This window comes from Pholis gunnellus (genome assembly GCF_910591455.1).
Source record: "Pholis gunnellus genome assembly, chromosome: 23".
NCBI lineage: Eukaryota > Metazoa > Chordata > Actinopteri > Perciformes > Pholidae > Pholis > Pholis gunnellus.
The window spans coordinates 1997162-2014661 of record NC_136550.1 but is presented as its reverse complement, the minus strand read 5'-3'; the positions used below and the strand labels follow the sequence as shown (position 1 = coordinate 2014661).

The 17500-nt window shown below is 45.3% G+C and overlaps 1 protein-coding gene across 1 annotated transcript in view; it reads left to right on the top strand.

Moving 5' to 3' along the window:
- The window catches only part of nhsl2 (NHS-like 2), a gene marked incomplete at its 3' end in the record, with an annotated part of 95983 nt that extends 85737 nt beyond the window's left edge, over positions 1–10246 (top strand). The window contains exons 5-10 of the mRNA XM_079184391.1: positions 4011–4193; positions 5333–6437; positions 6531–7686; positions 7854–8151; positions 8792–8909; positions 9925–10246. Coding sequence (XP_079040517.1) covers positions 4011–4193; positions 5333–6437; positions 6531–7686; positions 7854–8151; positions 8792–8909; positions 9925–10246 — 3182 coding nt within the window. The remainder of the gene's footprint in view (positions 1–4010; positions 4194–5332; positions 6438–6530; positions 7687–7853; positions 8152–8791; positions 8910–9924) is intronic.
- Positions 10247–17500: the final 7254 nt, after the last annotated feature.

Below are 17500 nucleotides of genomic sequence, written 5' to 3'. Positions count from 1 at the left end.
AGCGTTTTACTCGTTTTAGCAAAAAAAATGCCTGTTTGGGAAGTAGTTAGCATACGACTGGATAAATGAGCCGTGGATTTTACTGCACGAGTTGTGTGAGAGTTAAAATGTGGCCCCCATTAACTTCCATTCATCAAGACTTCTCTCAGTTTTTTGATTCCTCATGCGCTGCAGGGGCGTGTGGTAAAACGGGGTCAGTAATTGAAAGACAAATGGTTCTTCTGTGGTTGAAGGACTCATTTAAAACTGTAACATCTGTGTTTCGGGGGCAGGGTCTCCACCCACAGGGTCCACCACATCCACAACACACAGCAGGCGGGAGAGCGGTGAAGCCAGGGCCATACTGAAGAGACGCTATGATGAAAGAATCATTGTCTCGTCTCTCTTGGCGAAGGCTGCTGATAGTTCAGAATGGCGTCTATTATTCATGGCTGCAGGAGCAACACAAAGGACTCCCAGCCTCTGAACGGACGCTCGATCAGAGACGAGGCCGACGGCGTCCTGAAAGAAAGACGGGCATGAATGTCACGTTGCTTGCTGCCTAAAAACTGTCGAAATATTGTCCCTTTGACTGGATGTAATGAGGATAAAAGAGGCAGTCCCGTCCGGCAGGAAGTGGGTGAATGCCTGACAGCCAGACAGGAAGTCATACGGTATCTAGCCCCGCTCAGTGGTTGAGTCATGGCTTCGTCTCTGCTGGATGGCGGTAGATGTTATACCCCAAACACTCTTATTTATTCATGCACAGAAAGGGAACAGCTGTTAAATGGCCCTCGGTGAACTATAGAGACAGACTGGTGGAGAAATAGACAGAAGATGAATGACTGAAGGCAGACAGACTGCTGAAGAGATGAAAAGACAGGTAGTCAATGAGAGGAGCAGACAAACAGGTGGAAAGATCCCTTCATTCTGAATAGACAGCGAAGGCTTTTCTTTCTCTTTGATAACTTAAAAGCCGTCACGATACATCTGCCAGGGTTGGTGGCTTTCGCTTAAATCAGACACTTAATGATTATCCAGCCAGGAAATTGGATTTCTAGCCCCCCAAAATTAACTTTGGTGCAAAAACTCGTCACCGGTTGGAGTGTCAAGACTCTCACAGCTCTTTGATTTATATGGAAGCCCAAAGAAATCCACCCAAAAAAAAAAAAAAAGATCATGATGTTTTTTTTTTTATTTTATTTTATTTAACCGGAAAAAAGTAAAAAAAGAAAAAAAAAGATCATGATGTTTTTTTTTTTTTTTTTACTTTTTTCCCGGTTAAATAAAATTAAAAAAAACATCATGATCTTTTTTTTTCTTTTTTTACTTTTTTCCGGTTAAATAAAATAAAATAAAAAAAAAAGATCATGATGTTTTTTTTTTTTTAACTTTTTTCCGGTTAAATAAAATAAAATAATTAAAAAAAAAATGTTCAGCCAAAAATATTTGGCTGAATATTTGGCTGGAATGAAATGTTTTTTCTTCAGACGTCTCGTTTAAGGCTTCATTGTGGTCCAAAATGCTGTTAAAAACAATATGTACGCTCGACTTTGACTTTTCAACCAAAGTTAATTCAGATTTAGGCGCGGAGATGAGTGTTTTTACCTGCAAATAACCAACATTATGTTTGGGGAAAAGTTGAATCAGAATCACAGAATCAAAGTCTTGATTGAAGACTTTCTTCCAAAAGGATTGCTGGAAAAGCTATTTTCTGAAACAGCAGGTGTAGTTTCCTCACAGAGATGTATACTAGGGATAGTCATTTTAAGGAATGTCCATATTTAATGATTATACTTCAGTATTCTGGTCATCAGAACTGCGTGTCTGTAGGACAGCGGCCTTTAAATCCCAGTTCTGAATGAAATGATGGCATCGCACTCTCCTCATCTTCTCTGCCGTCGTGGTCGTAGTCGTGGTTCTTCCGACGACGGTATTCATCAACCTTCAACCGAACTGGGAAAAGTTACAGTATTTTCAAAGTGACATGCATTGCTAGTAGTAACTGGTTACCTTACTGAATTAGTATGAAAGTAAGTCAGAGCGCCTTTAAGTTACCCCAAAGATAAACAACAAAAGGCCAATTCAAATCTTCAAATATCACTCCTTTAAGGTCTTTAAGATGGACGAACTACAGCCCTGTAACAAAACTCTACATTTAGTCTCCGAGCTTTTTGTTGTGGAAACGCATTAAGAACTGAATCGCTTCAGATTAACTAGTTGTTGGATCTTTTTCTACTGCGGATGTTTCGAGCTGGAAGTTTTATCACGTAAAGTCTCTCTGTTATTAGTTTGCTCTTTGCTCTCTCAGATTGCTCAAACATTTGTAAGTCTGTGTTGTTCGATAGCTTGGATGTATAATTCATACTCGGCGCTGCAACAGGGGGGAAACCAGACCAAACAAAATGGAAGGAGGGCGGGGTGGAGTCATGTGTGACTGCGAAGCCCCTTGAGATGCAAGAAGAAGAAGAAGAAGACAGACAAAGACAGGTGGAGGAAGAGAAGGCGAATGTGTCGGAGCTTATAAAAGACGGTTCTCTGCGCTTTGTTTTTGTTTTTCCATTCAGCATCACGTTAGTTTATGCTTTCCAAAACAAGCAGTTATTGAATTCAACACTTGATTCATGAGGAAAGTGAACGCAGGATATCTGTATTTTGAGTGCTTACTTGTTGTACAATAAGCGCCGTATTCCTCCTGTAACTCTGTGTCGGCGCTGGTAGCGTCACACTTTTGCATTTATTCAACTTAATTTGATTCCTTTTTTTTTGCCTCATTGATTTTGTGCGTCTTGTCTTCACTCTCCGAGGTAAACGAAACTTCTCTGAACGTCTTCGGGTTTGGTTTTGCGGGACATAAATCGTTTCGCAGCAGACCGATACGACTGTTGCTATAAAACAGGGCCAATGGCTTAATAGAGGCCTGACTGAATTATGCGGCCGAGTGAGAGACTGCGCCGCGTGTCGTCGAGGTAATCAAGTGGGTACCCGCTGCCTCCGATGACTCATTGGATTACTGTCTGCTCCGACGAGACATCAGAAGGACAGGAAGTACAACAGAACAGCAGGTTTCTCAGCAGCATCTGCTGTAAATCGCATGTAAAACATGGCGGTTCATGATGGCAGTGGAAAAAAGGGAAAAGTGTGGCTTTTGAAGCATGTAGGTACAACAGTTTAATGCGCTCTTTGTCATTTTCAATGTTCCTCCTGTCAGTTGGAAAATCGATTTAAACAACTTTGCACATCAGTGGCTCAAAATATTAAAGATCAGGTAACAGGAAATCCAGACCTCATGACGCATAATGTCCCTCATGTTGAGAGTTTATTGTTATATCTGACCTGCATATAGTTTACTGGCTAACATCTATTCTTTTTTACTTGTGGTCTTTTATTGTGAAACATTTGCAGGAAGTGTGGCAGCTTTTTTGATGGCAGCGTAACAGAAAAAAAAGCAAATGGAATTGATTATTTCATGCACTTTTTGAATGAAAGCGATATTTTTAGATCATGTTTGACAATCATTTTATATTAATAGTATATATGAGAGAGAAGATCTTGCTATTTGAACTTTCACCAAAGCTTCATGTGAGCAATTAACCGAGGATTCACATCACATTGATTTCATAATAAAATGACGGCTCGTGCATCTTGCAGCCAATGTTTGGTTTTCGCACTTCTCCACAATGTCACTTAAAATGTATTTTAAAGCCACTTTAGTGCCTGGTTCTTGATCCATCTCCAAAAATACCATTTAACCCGAGCGAGACGAGTACATTGAGTGTAATAAAAACACTAAATCACATTTCTTAAAACGTTGCACTCTTTTAAGAACGACTTTAAATCAGAGGATGCTGACAGAATGAAATTCCTCTCGAACACATCTCTATCTCTCAAGAGTCGTAATCTAATTCTTCACTGCCATGTCAACTACATGATTGGATTTAGAGTTTTATTGAATTTTACTGTGTGTCAAGTGAAATGACTCCCCCCTTCCCCTCTCGCTGACCTCGCTGTTGCTCTGCTCCTCCTTCCAGGTGAAGGGAGAGGAGGGAAATTCCACGGCGTCGACCTCCTCCAGCACTCGCCGTCCCCATCCCCCTCTCCGGGGGACCCCTCCCCCCAGCAGCCCCGCTCCCTGGAACCCGTCACGGACACTTTCCACCAAAACCTCCCCCTGAGGAAGACCCACTCTGACCTCGACACGACCTCACCTGCAGGTGTGAAGCGCCACCATTAAAGGAAGCTCTTACCCTCCTCTGGGGGGGTTTTCTTTTCCGTTTCTTCTTCTCTTGTCTTCCTGTGGTGCAGGTCACTACAAAAAGAAATATCTCTGCTCATTAACTGCTAACCCCAATGTCAGCTGAAGCTCTGTTGGTGTTGGAACCTTAGACGCCCTGGGTTTCACTGTGTTTTCTGCTTTTTGAAGCTGTGCAAACATTTTCCTTCTCATTTGATACCTTGGGAAGAAGAAGGCAGAGATGGGACGGTAGAACATCAAAGAGTTTCTTTTTATCTTGCGAAAACGTATCGCATGTTTATATTCTTACTTGGCTTAATCCTGGTCACTGTGGCAGGAAAACATCTTCATCATTTTTCTCTCTGCTTTTCACAAATCTGACTTTTTAATTTAACAAAAAAACACAACAGAGATTAACGTTGGGTTAACGGTTTCTTCCGCCTGTATTCGCGGTAATCAGTTTTGCTTAATAAACGACCGTGTTGCCAGCAGCCAGGATCTTGTCATGCCTAATTGATTAATTCCCTGCAACAGGGATGCTCAAATGCAGAGTATGAAGTATTCATGTAAACAGTTCCACTTGGATAAGGCCTTGATTGCAGACAGGCAAGAAAAAGCATAGCATGGATCTGACATTTAAAATATATATTTAAATAGATTTTGTGTTAAGAATGAACATTTTCTATGTAGTTTGTTTCGTGTCCATGACCAAGTCAGAACATTTTATGATCTATTTTGAATTTTGATCCATTACAGAGCAATGCACATGTGTGACGTTGGTAATTCAAAGCATTTTTATGCAGCCTGCGACAGCCAATCACAACAGGGTTCAAGTCACAGGAGCAAACATTCCCGTCTTGTAGTAAATAGAGTGCAATGAATCCTGAAGGTCTGGTGCTGTAAAGGATTATGTGCTGTCGGTGTGCAGAAGGGTTTTCAGATATAAGTTGGCAGCCAGAAAGTGTGTAGTTTATCTCAAAGACTTATTGTTGTTGAAGTAAGCAAGACAGTCAATATCATGCCGTGAAGGGAGATACGCTTCTTTTAGGTGGTTGAGTCTGCTATAAGGTCATGTGAGTTTGTTTAGATCAGTATTAATTGTCTCCTCCTCCTCCACAGGAAACACACCGGACGATCTTCACCCAGGAACTATGGACACGTCTGGGCTGCTGTGCTCAAACACACCTTCCTCTTCCTGGAACGGACCTAAGGGCTCCACTTTTTCCCCCGGAGCGTGGAACGAGCCGTACAATTACAGCATGAACAAAGGCCCGGCGGTCCCGCCGAAGCAGCACAGCATCATCGGAAACGCCGGAGGAGGGGCGCAGGACGGCGTGATGCTGGTGAGCTCAGGACAGTCGGTGAGCTCACTCTCCAGTTCGTTCACGTCGGTGACGAACCCTTCTGGGAGAAGAGGGAATAACATGCCGGGGATTTCACTGGCAGCGGCGATGATGGGGAAGCGGAGCGAGACGGAAGGGGCGGCCGCGGACGGAGGCAGGGGAGGAGGAGGAGGGGGGGTTGCGGAGGCAGGGAGAGGGCGGGAGAGGTCGGCACGTTCCATAGCAGCAGCGAATGCTTTCAAGTTCCGGGAACGTTCCCTTTCTACGCCCACGGATTCTGGTTCCTTCTGCTTTACAGAAGGTGGTTTAGGCCAGCCGGACGGGAACACGTTGCCCACAGGGAACGGGAATGCTATGACATTAACAGACCACCAACAACAGCATCATAACTTTCTGGGTTTGGGTGAGAACTACGCCCTTCTCTACCCTAGAGGGAGCTCCGAAGACAGCACCAGTACCGCCGACACGATCTCTGTCACGGCTTCAGACTACAGCGCCGACGGCCGCTTGCGCCTACGCTCCCGCTCCATCTCGCTGAAGAAATCCAAGCGCAAGCCGCCTCCTCCCGTGAGGAGCGTCTCTCTCATGAAGAACCTCGGAGAAGCCGAGGGGCGAATCCACCACGGAGGCGGCCTGTACCGGGATGGCCGGCCAAAGAGCCTGCACATCCCCAGGGACCACTTCCCAGACTTCCAGCCCGATTTCCTCCTGCCCAGCTCGTCCTGCTCCTCTAGACCCAGTGTTGTGGAGCGGGAGCTGGGCCATGGTGGCACCGATGGACCTCCAAGCCTGGAGATCCAGGCACCCGAGAGGGAGGGAGAGACAGAGCTGACCTTCCCCACTCACTGGCAGCTGGGGGAGTGGAAGAATGACCCTTACAGGTAGGAAATGATTTGTTTTCTTATTTGCTCTTAGGTATTCAAGAAGTTTGTTAGGTTAAGACTAGAAATGCAATGAGTTCTCCTCTCTTCCAGGTCTTTATCAGGCTCCAGCACAGCAACAGGTACCACAGTGATTGAATGTATGAAAGTCAGAGGCAGCTCGGAGTCCCTGCTTGATTCCCCGTCCACCTCCAGAGCCACGTCGCCCTCACAGCTCTCCATGGAAGCCGACATCAAGGCGTCCTCGCCCTTCAAACCCCCGGGACTCATGTCCCCGTCGAGTGGCTATTCCAGCCAGTCAGAGACTCCCACCCCGACTGTTCCACTCAGTCACATGGCAGGTCACGGGACAATAGGGACGTTGGGTTGTAAGTTGCGTCCAAAGATCCCAGAAAGGAAATCATCGCTACCGTCGCCCAAGGACCCGACCGCGAGGTCTAGATTGTCCTTTGAGATGCCGGGGAATGCGCATCTGGAGCTGTCATCGATCAAGCCAAAGCAAAAAGCCAGCAGGCGACATTCTGACACCTCGACGGCGGCAAAGCCGGGGAAAATCAGCCCCAGCTCCTCGCAGGCGTTGCCTGTGGTCACACAGAACGAGCTGAAGACTATTCGGCTTCGCTCCGTCTCTCGCGGTGACCTGGAGGACTGCCCCGATGGGGCGTCCGACACCATCGAAGAGGAACAGTACGGCCGGGACTTAGGCGAGTACCCCAGTCCGCCACCTACCCTCCCTAAACCCAAACCACCTGTCGCTGTCAAGCCCCCGTTGCCCAAGCGGCCCCTAAACTTACTCCTCAAGTCTCCTTCCCCCTCCTCCACTTCCCCCCTAGCCCTCGATTCACCTCCCGGCTCGCCCGTGGACCGGCCTGTGCCCTTGGGCAACATCTACAAAGTCATGAGAAAACCCAAACCCAAAAAACCTCCACCACAAGCAACAAGTCCCTCACTTCTACCAGATTTTACCACCCATCCACAAACTGCCTACGATCATCCATTCCTCCCCCACTCCCAGTCCCTCTTCGATCTCCCTCCTCTTCCGGACCCCCAGCCTCTTCTTGAAGACCCGGCGATGGAGCCTGAATTTGATGTGGACCCAGAGATCCGTCTTGGTCCTGAGGACGGAGGATCGCTCCCCTCTCCCTGCAGCAACCAGGAGGCTCCGGAGCTCCAGGACAAAAGCAAGACCCTCCCCTCAAGGATGACAATCTCCTGTCTGGCAGAGCTGTCGGACAAAAAGAAACCCAAGGTGAGGAAGACATGTCTCAAAAAATGCATTATTTTAGGGGCGTTATCAATGCAAACAGTATAATTACAGTTCATGGAGGCAAAGAATCTCGTTTATGTCCTGGTTTTTAAGTAGTTTTACTCATGTCTCAGAATTCTTGATGTATTTAAATCGTCATTCCCTTCCAGGTTCCACCTCCAGTCCCCAAGAAGCCGAATGTCCTGCTTCTTCCCTCGTCGGTCCACTCCTCCACCAACGGCAGCGCAGACCGTCAGACCCCGCAGACCGACAGCCCCGTGGGTCTCCGGTCTCCCGTGGGAACATTCCCACCAGAAGAATTTCACGGTTCTCCCGGCGTTCCCGATATGCTTGAGCAAGACGAGAACCACTTGGGAATAGACGAGGAGAGTTCCAAAGAGTCGTCCCTGCATGATTCCTCCCTCACGGAGCTGGAAGGGAAAATGACCAGCACTGGGATCGGGGCAGGTACGGTACAGGTTTCAGAAATTGGCAAAGTCATGGTTTTGTTTTGGCACAATTCATACCCTGTAGGCTTTATTTAGGCGTTCGTTCATGATTTAGCTAGCTAGCAGTGAGCAGCTTTGGGTGACTGCTGTGGTGTTGCAGTGTCTGTCGACTGGATGTATGTGCACTTACACGTTAATCGGAATGATCAAGGTGTGGTTGTGTATTTTTGGATCGCTAAGGACAATGAAATACACCCTACAGTACATGCAGTATTTGCTAACACATATTAGCTAATGAATACTGCTTTATCTTAGTCAGAGGTTTTGTATGCATGTGTTTGATGATAGCCTCTCAGAGCTGCTGTGGTTGATTAGGATCCTTTCCTGCTGCGTTTGATGCATAACTTTCTGATTCTGCCGGAGGAGATTTCTCCGGTTTTGAAGCAAATCAAAGCTCAATTGCTCTAAAATTGGACAGACTCAAAACACAGACTGGTTCCCACTGTTTGTAACAGTGAAGATGACATTCATCATTATTGTCTAATTAATACCTGGATGTGCATGTAGCCAAGTGTAGCCAAGTCAGACTTACTTTGAATTGCATACACGTGTGTTATTAATCTTGGCTTTTGGTGCATCATTTCTCTTATCTTGTTCAGATGACTCTGCGGTCGATGAGAAGACGGTACTCCACATCGCAGAGGAAACAGACGGCGACTTGTTGGCCGGCACGTCCGCAACACACACCACCGAAGACCTGTTCACTATTATTCACAGGTTTGTGCGCACACACATACACATAATACACATCTCAGACATGCAGCACACACACTTACTATTACAGTAGATGCCTTTACTCAAGAAGGCTTAAACGGTGCATTATTAACTTACTACCGGAGATGGTTTCAGCCAAACGCCGAGCTTCCCTGCCGGCTTATTATAACCCTGAGCGTGACGCAAAGACGCTTTGTCTTGTTGAAAAGGTGTGAGGCAGACCGGGCATGAGGTTCCCTAGCAACGGCTACATGTACATTGTGCTACTGCATGACCAGCGGTCCTTTTTTCAGGATCTTTCTAACGCACACACACACACACACACACACACACACACAGAATTACAAGGAAGCTAGTCTCTAAGCAACAAGTGGTCATGATTTTACCTGGCATGATGCTGAAAATAGCTTGAATGCCAGAGAAGGAAAAGGTGAGGAGGGGGGGGGGGGGGGGTGTTCATCTATCACGAGAAGGGATGGAGTCCTTTCTGTAGTTACACGGTTTACTTCACTGGAGTCACCTTCACACATAGCTCCTGGTAGATTACTGGAATAACCTTTCAGGCATCGTAATGCACTACATTGAGGAATATTTCCGCCTTGCGTCTTGCCACACATGCCCAGAATAGATGGTGCGAGGGACAGTCCAGCAGATAGCAGTAAGGCCATAAAACAGAAGAAGAAGAAGAAGATAAGGGCAAGGTGTACACAGCAGTAGACACCTTCTTATTATTTATACAAACATCGCGGGTGAAGAGCCTTTTTTGGTCCGCCAATGTTACTGGTTTCATTTAACTTTCCCTGAAATGTCACTAGGTCTTGAATTGGGAACATTGTTACAAATCTCCCTCTGATATCGATATCGAGCCCTGTACCCATTCACCCAAGCAGGAAAATGTTCCTAAACATTTCGGGGACTTCATGTGTGCAAGGGGCCCATCTAGTTTGAGAATTAAATGCACTTCTTTATCTTATCATTCTTTACCAGTGGCTAGTAATCTTCTCTTCTCTTTGCCCAGGTCCAAGCGAAAGGTTCTAGGTCGCAAGGAGCCGACGGACTCCTTCGGCAGCCGCCAGAGCCTCGTGTCCCCGGTGAAGCACAGCACCAGCGGTAGCGACCTCCGAAACATGACCCTGGGCAGCCAGAGGTCCAGCTCCCGCAATGAGAACTTCATGGCCCTGCTGCAGAAGAAAGGCGGCAAGTCTTCCGGCGGAGGAACCAGAGTCTCCGCTATGGAACTTCTCAAAAGCACAAACCCTTTGGCGCGACGGGTCACAGAGTTTTCAACCGCCTCGTCGCCGACCGGCGAGGGAGGAGACGGCAAACCCAACGATCAATGAACGGGAGGTATCGGTAACGGATGTTAACCAGGTCCGTTTGCTGTCGACAAAGCTACCAACCAATTCTACAATGTGCCACCCACTGCAGATGGGGCCTTTTTGACTAACGAGTCCAATCGGCTCGCTCCAACTACTGATTGACCATTTGCACTGTCCAATCAAATTGGAGCACATTTTTGGGGCAAAATTGGTCCCTCCCATGGTTGAAGCGCTATTGTTCCCTGTCAAACCAGCTCCTCTAGGAAAAAGCGAGAAATCTGTGGAGAGCGATGTTTGTTCCTCGTTATATTTTCAATGAAAGGTGGAGGTTTTTAAGGTTTTGCTTCAACGCCGCACCGTGTTTCCCTTGTTGGGGGATCTGCTCAGTGCGGAGGCTGGATGCATAGAGGGATGGGTGGAGTGGACACTGGGAATATAAGGATACACAGTGGATATCTTTTCTCCTTGCTCCTTCTGGACGAAGACAACAAGAGTCCCAGATGACAACAATCGCCATACATATGAATCTGTAACCAGTTATTACTGATCCACAAGGATACCGCAGAGGATCAGTAATCAAACGAATCCAAGAAATAAATGGAATAAAAATTCAGAAGATGTGAGACTTCAAAATAATTAATCTACGATTCGACCGAAGCCCTCCAACCGGTAGGACTACAGCGCCGAAAACCTGCAGAACCACATGAATTGATGGGTAAATTATTCATGGTGCAAAGAGGCACCTGAGAAAGAAAATATGCCCCAAAACCTCGGGCATCATCATAACTCCTCATCTCTCTGTGGCGATACCATAGCAGTCGTTAGTATTCCGGCGACTTGAGCGGACGAAGTGCAGGATTAACAAAGGAGGAACCACATGGGGGGGGCTTTTTGCCGCCAAAGATGACGCATGGGCATGTCACATATTTTGTTGCTCGTGCTACGAACATGAACTTTCGAAAAAACATTCTGCAGAGGTACCCGTCAAAAAGAAGAGACATTTTGGAACGCAAGCACTTTTCTTTTTTGCATTCGCGTCCTGGCATCTTTTTTTTCTTGGGACATTCATCAATCCATATTTTTTCAGTCTTTGCTTTAAATGTTTTTTTGCCAGATGGCCAGATACTGTACATGCTTCACTGGATCGTACGGTATGTATCATGTACAGAGATAAATGTGACGCATCTATCAACGGATATCATTTTGCGGACACAAGGACTAAAAATAAGTGTACAGCAAGCAGCTTGGACTACAAACTGCCCACATGATGGAAGGAAAAACACACTCAAACACACACACACACACACACACGGACTAAGGAGTAACGCCATGGAAGACAAACAGAAAAACAGACCGGAACAGTGTGTGTGTGTGTGTTCATACGAGTGTGTGTGCAGATGAAATCTTGCCTGTGGAGTTTCTGTACGGAGAGCATGAAGCAGGCCTGGTTATTAAACAGGGTTTCTATCCATTTTTTGGTCTCTGGTGACGGGACCAAAGGACTATTAAAAACTACAAACAGACCAGAGGGGACCTAACGGTGTGTGTGTGTGGGTGTGTGTGTGTGTGTTTGTGTGCGCTTGTGTTCATGTGTATAGAGGGAAGTGCCAAAAAAAAACAAGACAGAGAAGAAAGAGAGAGGAAGAGCGTGCACGTACCTGTGCCTGTTCATGTGTTTGGCATTTTTTGTGCGTGTGTCATCTCTCCGTGTGTGTGTGTATATATGTGTGTGTGTGTGTGTGTGTGTGTGTGTGTGTGTGTGTGTGGAACGGATTCCAGAACCCGAAAGGATTCTGCAGAGTTTGGAATTTCCGGAATGAGGGAGCGACTGCGTGCTCCGTCTGCGGTGTGTCGCAGAGTCGACGTTAACGGGGGTCGTTTCTGTTTGTTTTTCACACTCCGTCTCTCTCGCCTTCAAAGGTGAGGCGAACGGTCTGTGCCTCCCTCCCTCCTCTCCTCCCTCCCACTCATTCCTCTCCTCCTCCCTTCATCGCTGCTGGAGAACGCGCTCCATCTGTCTCTCTGCATATAGCATCATCCCCCCTGTTTCCCCTCTCTTCTTCTGGCACGTACGGTAGCACACACATTCTCTCTGCAACCTCTTTCTGTTTTTACGCGTAGCACCACTCCTCTATGTCACTTCCTCTTTTAACCGTCTCCGCATCCTCCCTCCCTCCCTGTCCCTCCCCCCATTTTTCCGTTCACCTTCACCCTGTCTCTCCACATCTCTCTCCTTCCTCTCCTCCACCTCTCTGCATTCAGTCTATGCATCCGAGCTCGGCGGACGACACGACACCGGATGAATGTCAATGACTGAACTGTTAAGAAAAATACATGCTGTGCTTAGTTTGAAAAAGAAAACACAAAAAAAAAATCTATCAACGCTTATCTCCTGCCTTCTCTCTTTCTTGCTCTCTGAGTTTTTATACTTTTATTTTAACCTTTATCCCAAACGTGGGATTAACACGGAGGCGTGAATGGATAGGATCTGTGCACAAACAAGCAGGGTTTGAATGTGTTTTTTGCATAAAGGACCTTTTACTTTTTGGACTTGTGAGCGAAACACCCTGCGGTATTTGACCCCCCGACCGACCCTCAGTTCTGGATCACCGTGTGGACGGTCTGAGAATTTTTGGATTAGCAGCGGTTCAGCTCTAACACCTGACTTATCCCCTGCATGGATGGACCGTGTGAAGGGGAGGAGGGGAACCTTTCATCTCTTTGACTCCCAGTCGATCCCTCGGTGCTATTGAGTCAGAGCTCCCCCTAGCGGGCGGGAGAGGGAGGGAACCACACCTAACGAGAGTAAAAGAAACACACTCACCCCTCTTCCCTACAACAGTCCTTCAGGTACTCCATCATCCTGAACAAAAAAAAGATTTTAAAAATACATAAATTATCACCATCTATGATGACTAGTCAAGTGACGCTTGTTTTAAATATTTAGTGAATGAAAAAAAGATAAACCTATAAATCTCTGTGTTTGTTTGCCTTGTATACTGAACTATGGGCGTGTCGCTGCAGCGCCGACTGTGTTTTTATTTTGTTATTTTTTTATTTTTATTATTTGAGCTGCCTTGGTTAGTAAACACACACAAACGCACACACACAACCTTTGCAAAGATTCTGGCCAAAACATCAGTACAGGTGTAAAAAAGGGAGCGTTTATGAATCACTATTTCCAAACAAAACATCTGCCCAAATCTGCATTCATATACAGGCATGCAGAGGAGGGCAGTGTGTTGATACTTTCCCCCCTTTTTAGAGCAATATCCCTCAAAGCAATCACAGGTCCCAGATCAGATGAGTGAAGTTGGAAGGGAGATAAAAAAAAAACCTGCAAAAATGCATTTGAGCTAAACCCACAGATTGAAGGGACAGAGTGGGAACAGAGAGGAGAGACAGGATGTGTTTGTTTCGGCACGATAATAACGGGAACAGTTTGATGTTGAAAAGCATTATGTGGTGTGTGGAGACGCATGGCACGTCTAAAAATGGGGGTGTAAAACGTGGTGTTGTTTTGCCTCCTGTGCCGACAGATGGAATAAATCTTCAACGCGACGCTTTAATAGGGAAGTAGATGGAGGTACAATCATATGGCTGCACTGGTAGAAACAAAGGGCGCTTTCCCTTTTGTGGGGATACATTTCATTTGATGTTGAGGTTTTTCAGAAGCAGAGTTTCACCGGAGGCAGAAATAATCTCATCGGTTTGCGTTACTGCCAACTTGGTGCCATATTTTTTTGATACATTTAAAGGTCTGCCAACAACAAACTTACGGACAATGGGAACAATTGGCCCTCAGTGCATTCGGGCCGATCCCCTCGGCTCTCGCCATTCAACCAACCGATGAGAATGTTTCAGCCTCAAGTGCAGCTCCGCCTCCGAGAAACGTCTGCAGAAAGTATACGACCAATCTCTGAAATTGTTGACAGCATATTTTATTGAAAATGACATTTGTATAAAGTGTGAAAAAGAGAGCTGACACTAGAAATATATTGGATATGTAATCCGTTATCCCTTCTTTAGGAGCGAGGGAGAGGCGGAGGAGGGGAAATGAGGATGTGGAGCAAAGGGTTTGATTCCGCTGAACGCGGGGATTACCACGCCGAAGAATTGACACGCTCTCGTATACATCATCTCCTCCTTCACCTCCTCTCTCCCTTCGTCTCGGCTGTCGCGTGACTCAGAGGAGTAATCGTGTTAAAAGCTCCCCCCCCCCCCCCTCTTTCTCTCTCTCACTCTCTCGTTTGGTACCCTGCAAAGTGATAAAAAGGTACGGCAAAGCACAAAAGCAAAGAGCACCGCAGTCGCTCGTTAATTAATTTTGGTTTAAGTTGTCGGTCTCTAGATGCGGACCGGCCGAGTAGCAACTTGTTGCTAAGAGACGCGCATCAAAAAAGGCCGTGTGGAAGAAGTGAAGCTGGAGTTCAGGCGAGGATACTTTTCTCTGAAACATTAATCTGAATAAGCGAAAACAAAGCTTGTGTGACTAACACGTTCACAGTCTTTTTGTTAAATATAATGAGCAGAGCTACAAATGCCAGACGAGCATAAACGAATCAAACGTCCCTTCAGACTTTTAGACTCCAAAACAAAGTGGACCACAAATCATTGTGTCAGAGTTTATAAAGGATAAAATCTGTCACAGACACACACACAAAACCCAGAAGTCTTACTATTTTACCGCATTAGAATAATTGCAGAACTTAAAGGAGCAGCGTGGGGGATTTAGTGACATCTAGTGGTGAGGTTGCAGATTGCAACCAACTGAAGGCCCCCTCGGCTCTCTCCTCCCTTCCTACACTACCATTCAAAAGTTTGGGGTCACTTAGAAATGTCCTTATTTCTCAAAGAAAAGCACTGTTTCTTTCAATGAAGACAACATTAAATTAATCAGAAATACACTCTATACATTGTTAATGTGGTTAATGACTATTCTAGGTGGAAACGTCTGGTTTTTAATGAAATATCTACATAAGAGTATCTGGAGCATCACATTTGTGGGTTGGATTATACTCTCAACATGGCCAGAAAAAGAGAACTTTCATGTGAAACTCGCCAGTCTATTCTTGTTCTTAGAAATGAAGCTATTCCATGAGAGAAATTGCGAAGAAACTGAAAATTTACACGAAATTGTCTGGGTGACCCCAAACTTTTGAACGGTAGTGTAAGTGTGTCAGAGAACTACGGTGGCCTACAGGTAACGTGAAATGTGACAAGCCCGTCTCTAGATCCCCTTCAATCCTTCACACTAGTCCTAGAACCCCAAAAAGTATCAGGTTTTTGGGTCTGGGTTATTTCCCAGATATAATTTAGAAAGAAACTTCTCTCTCTGACTGTTCCGTGTTGCAATGGGAAGAGGGAAAAAGACTCGTACATTTACTAATGTATGAAAAGATGCAAAAACTATAGTGTAGCTTTAGGCCGGTGCAGAACTTCGACCTATATCACAAAACTTGAATATTTCGGCTGTAGCCCACCAGTGTGTCTCGACCCATACATTACATTTTGTAAATGTATTTTAGGGGTAAAATGCTGAAAATGACCAGAGTGTGCAGTCCAGCTTTACGAGAGAGTGAAAGAGGAGGGGAAAGGAGAAGGAAGGGTAACGGTTGCAGATTTGGGCCAAAGAGTATTTTGCATTTGTTTTAGCGGTTTGCCAGAGGGGTGGCGTTTACAGCGTTTGGACATTTTAGGGGTACTGACGCTGGTAAACCCCACCCTCCTGCCACACCAAGCAAGAGTAAAACAAACCCCCCCCCCCAAAATCCAATTCTAACCCCACTTCAGGGAGCTGTTACAGGGCAGCTTATAAAGACGCAGAGATGATAATTAGAGAGATATAGAGAAAGAGAGAAAGACAGAGTTATTGGAATTATTCTATTTTTGTTATTCCTCCTTGAAAAAAATCGACATATTTAAAGGAATATTCCGTGTATGTATTGAATAACCTCTTGTCTCCCCGCCCCATCCAGTGGCGTGACGGGCGTAGCTGCGAGGTGGCGTCACACACAAAACGCTTCCCTTTCGCAGCTCCGCAATGCCAATGTGATGAAATTATTATATCATTATGAATAAATTATTTTTCTTGCTTAAAAGAATGTTTTGCTTGCTTGCTTTTTCCCTCTGTTGTTCGGTGCTCTTCCACCCTTCAAGGTTGCTCTGTGAATCGGTATTAATGAGTTTCCCCCGGGAGGCAGCAACACTTTAGTTAATTGGTTGTTTCTGTCTGAAGACGCCGACTAGAACCTCTTGATACAACGTGTAGTCATATTTACTTACTGAGGCCATTTTGTCTTGACATTTCTATGGATGTTCATAAAGCAGAAGTTGGTTTATATCAGAAATATTTGTGTTCCTGCAGCTCTGATTCCAGTAAAACACATTTAATTTAATCCTATGTAAATATTTCCTTTTGGGCACGTTTAAAAATCCTGCTGGTTTCTCTTAAACCCTTGATTTGAATATATATAAATACATACATGTATCAGCTTTTGACTAATTTATCTTCTCCCAGCAAGGGCCAGATTAACCTGCTATGGGGCCACAAGGCAAAATATCCCCCTCTAGAAGATATAAAAATACCCGAGATCTTCCTCATTGTCAGTGTTTTGTGTCACAAATTTGAATTAAGTTTATATATATACAACGGCTTCTGTAGTCGTGATGATGTGCAAAGTTTTCCGAGTCCAAGTAGAGGAGAGGAAAAGTTAGGGAATAGTACAACGCTTAGTGTTTGTTCTTCAGAGCTTAGTTAGGTGACGATAGAGCAGTTTTAAAACTCTAAAAAGATGTTAAATCTAAATAATCTAGGTGATTTTGGCCATAGAGAGGCAAAGTCCCGGCCCTCCCTAAAACAAAACATTAGTCAAGATTAGAAAGAACAAAAAAAATGTGTAAATCAAAAATGTATTTTGTCTTAAATTTGTTGAACTATTAAACCTGTGAAATCACGTAGTTAGAAAGACTAAACACCCAAAAGTATTAAATTAATCTGGATTATTGAAGCGCTGGAGCACTAAAGATTAGAGGTTACGGCTTTTTAATGGTTAATAAAACATGAGACTTAATGTAGTTTAATATTGATCGTTTCGTAATAAGTGAGACCATATTTATAAATGCAGATTCGCAGCCTGAGGAGAGTCCTCACTTGTTTCCGTGTCCCCATTAGGAACGTGAATGATATCGTGTCTCCGGGGGACGGAAGATGTTTTCATAATGAGATGTGCTCACCTCCAAGAAACAAACTCACATAATTACCTGTCCCTGTCT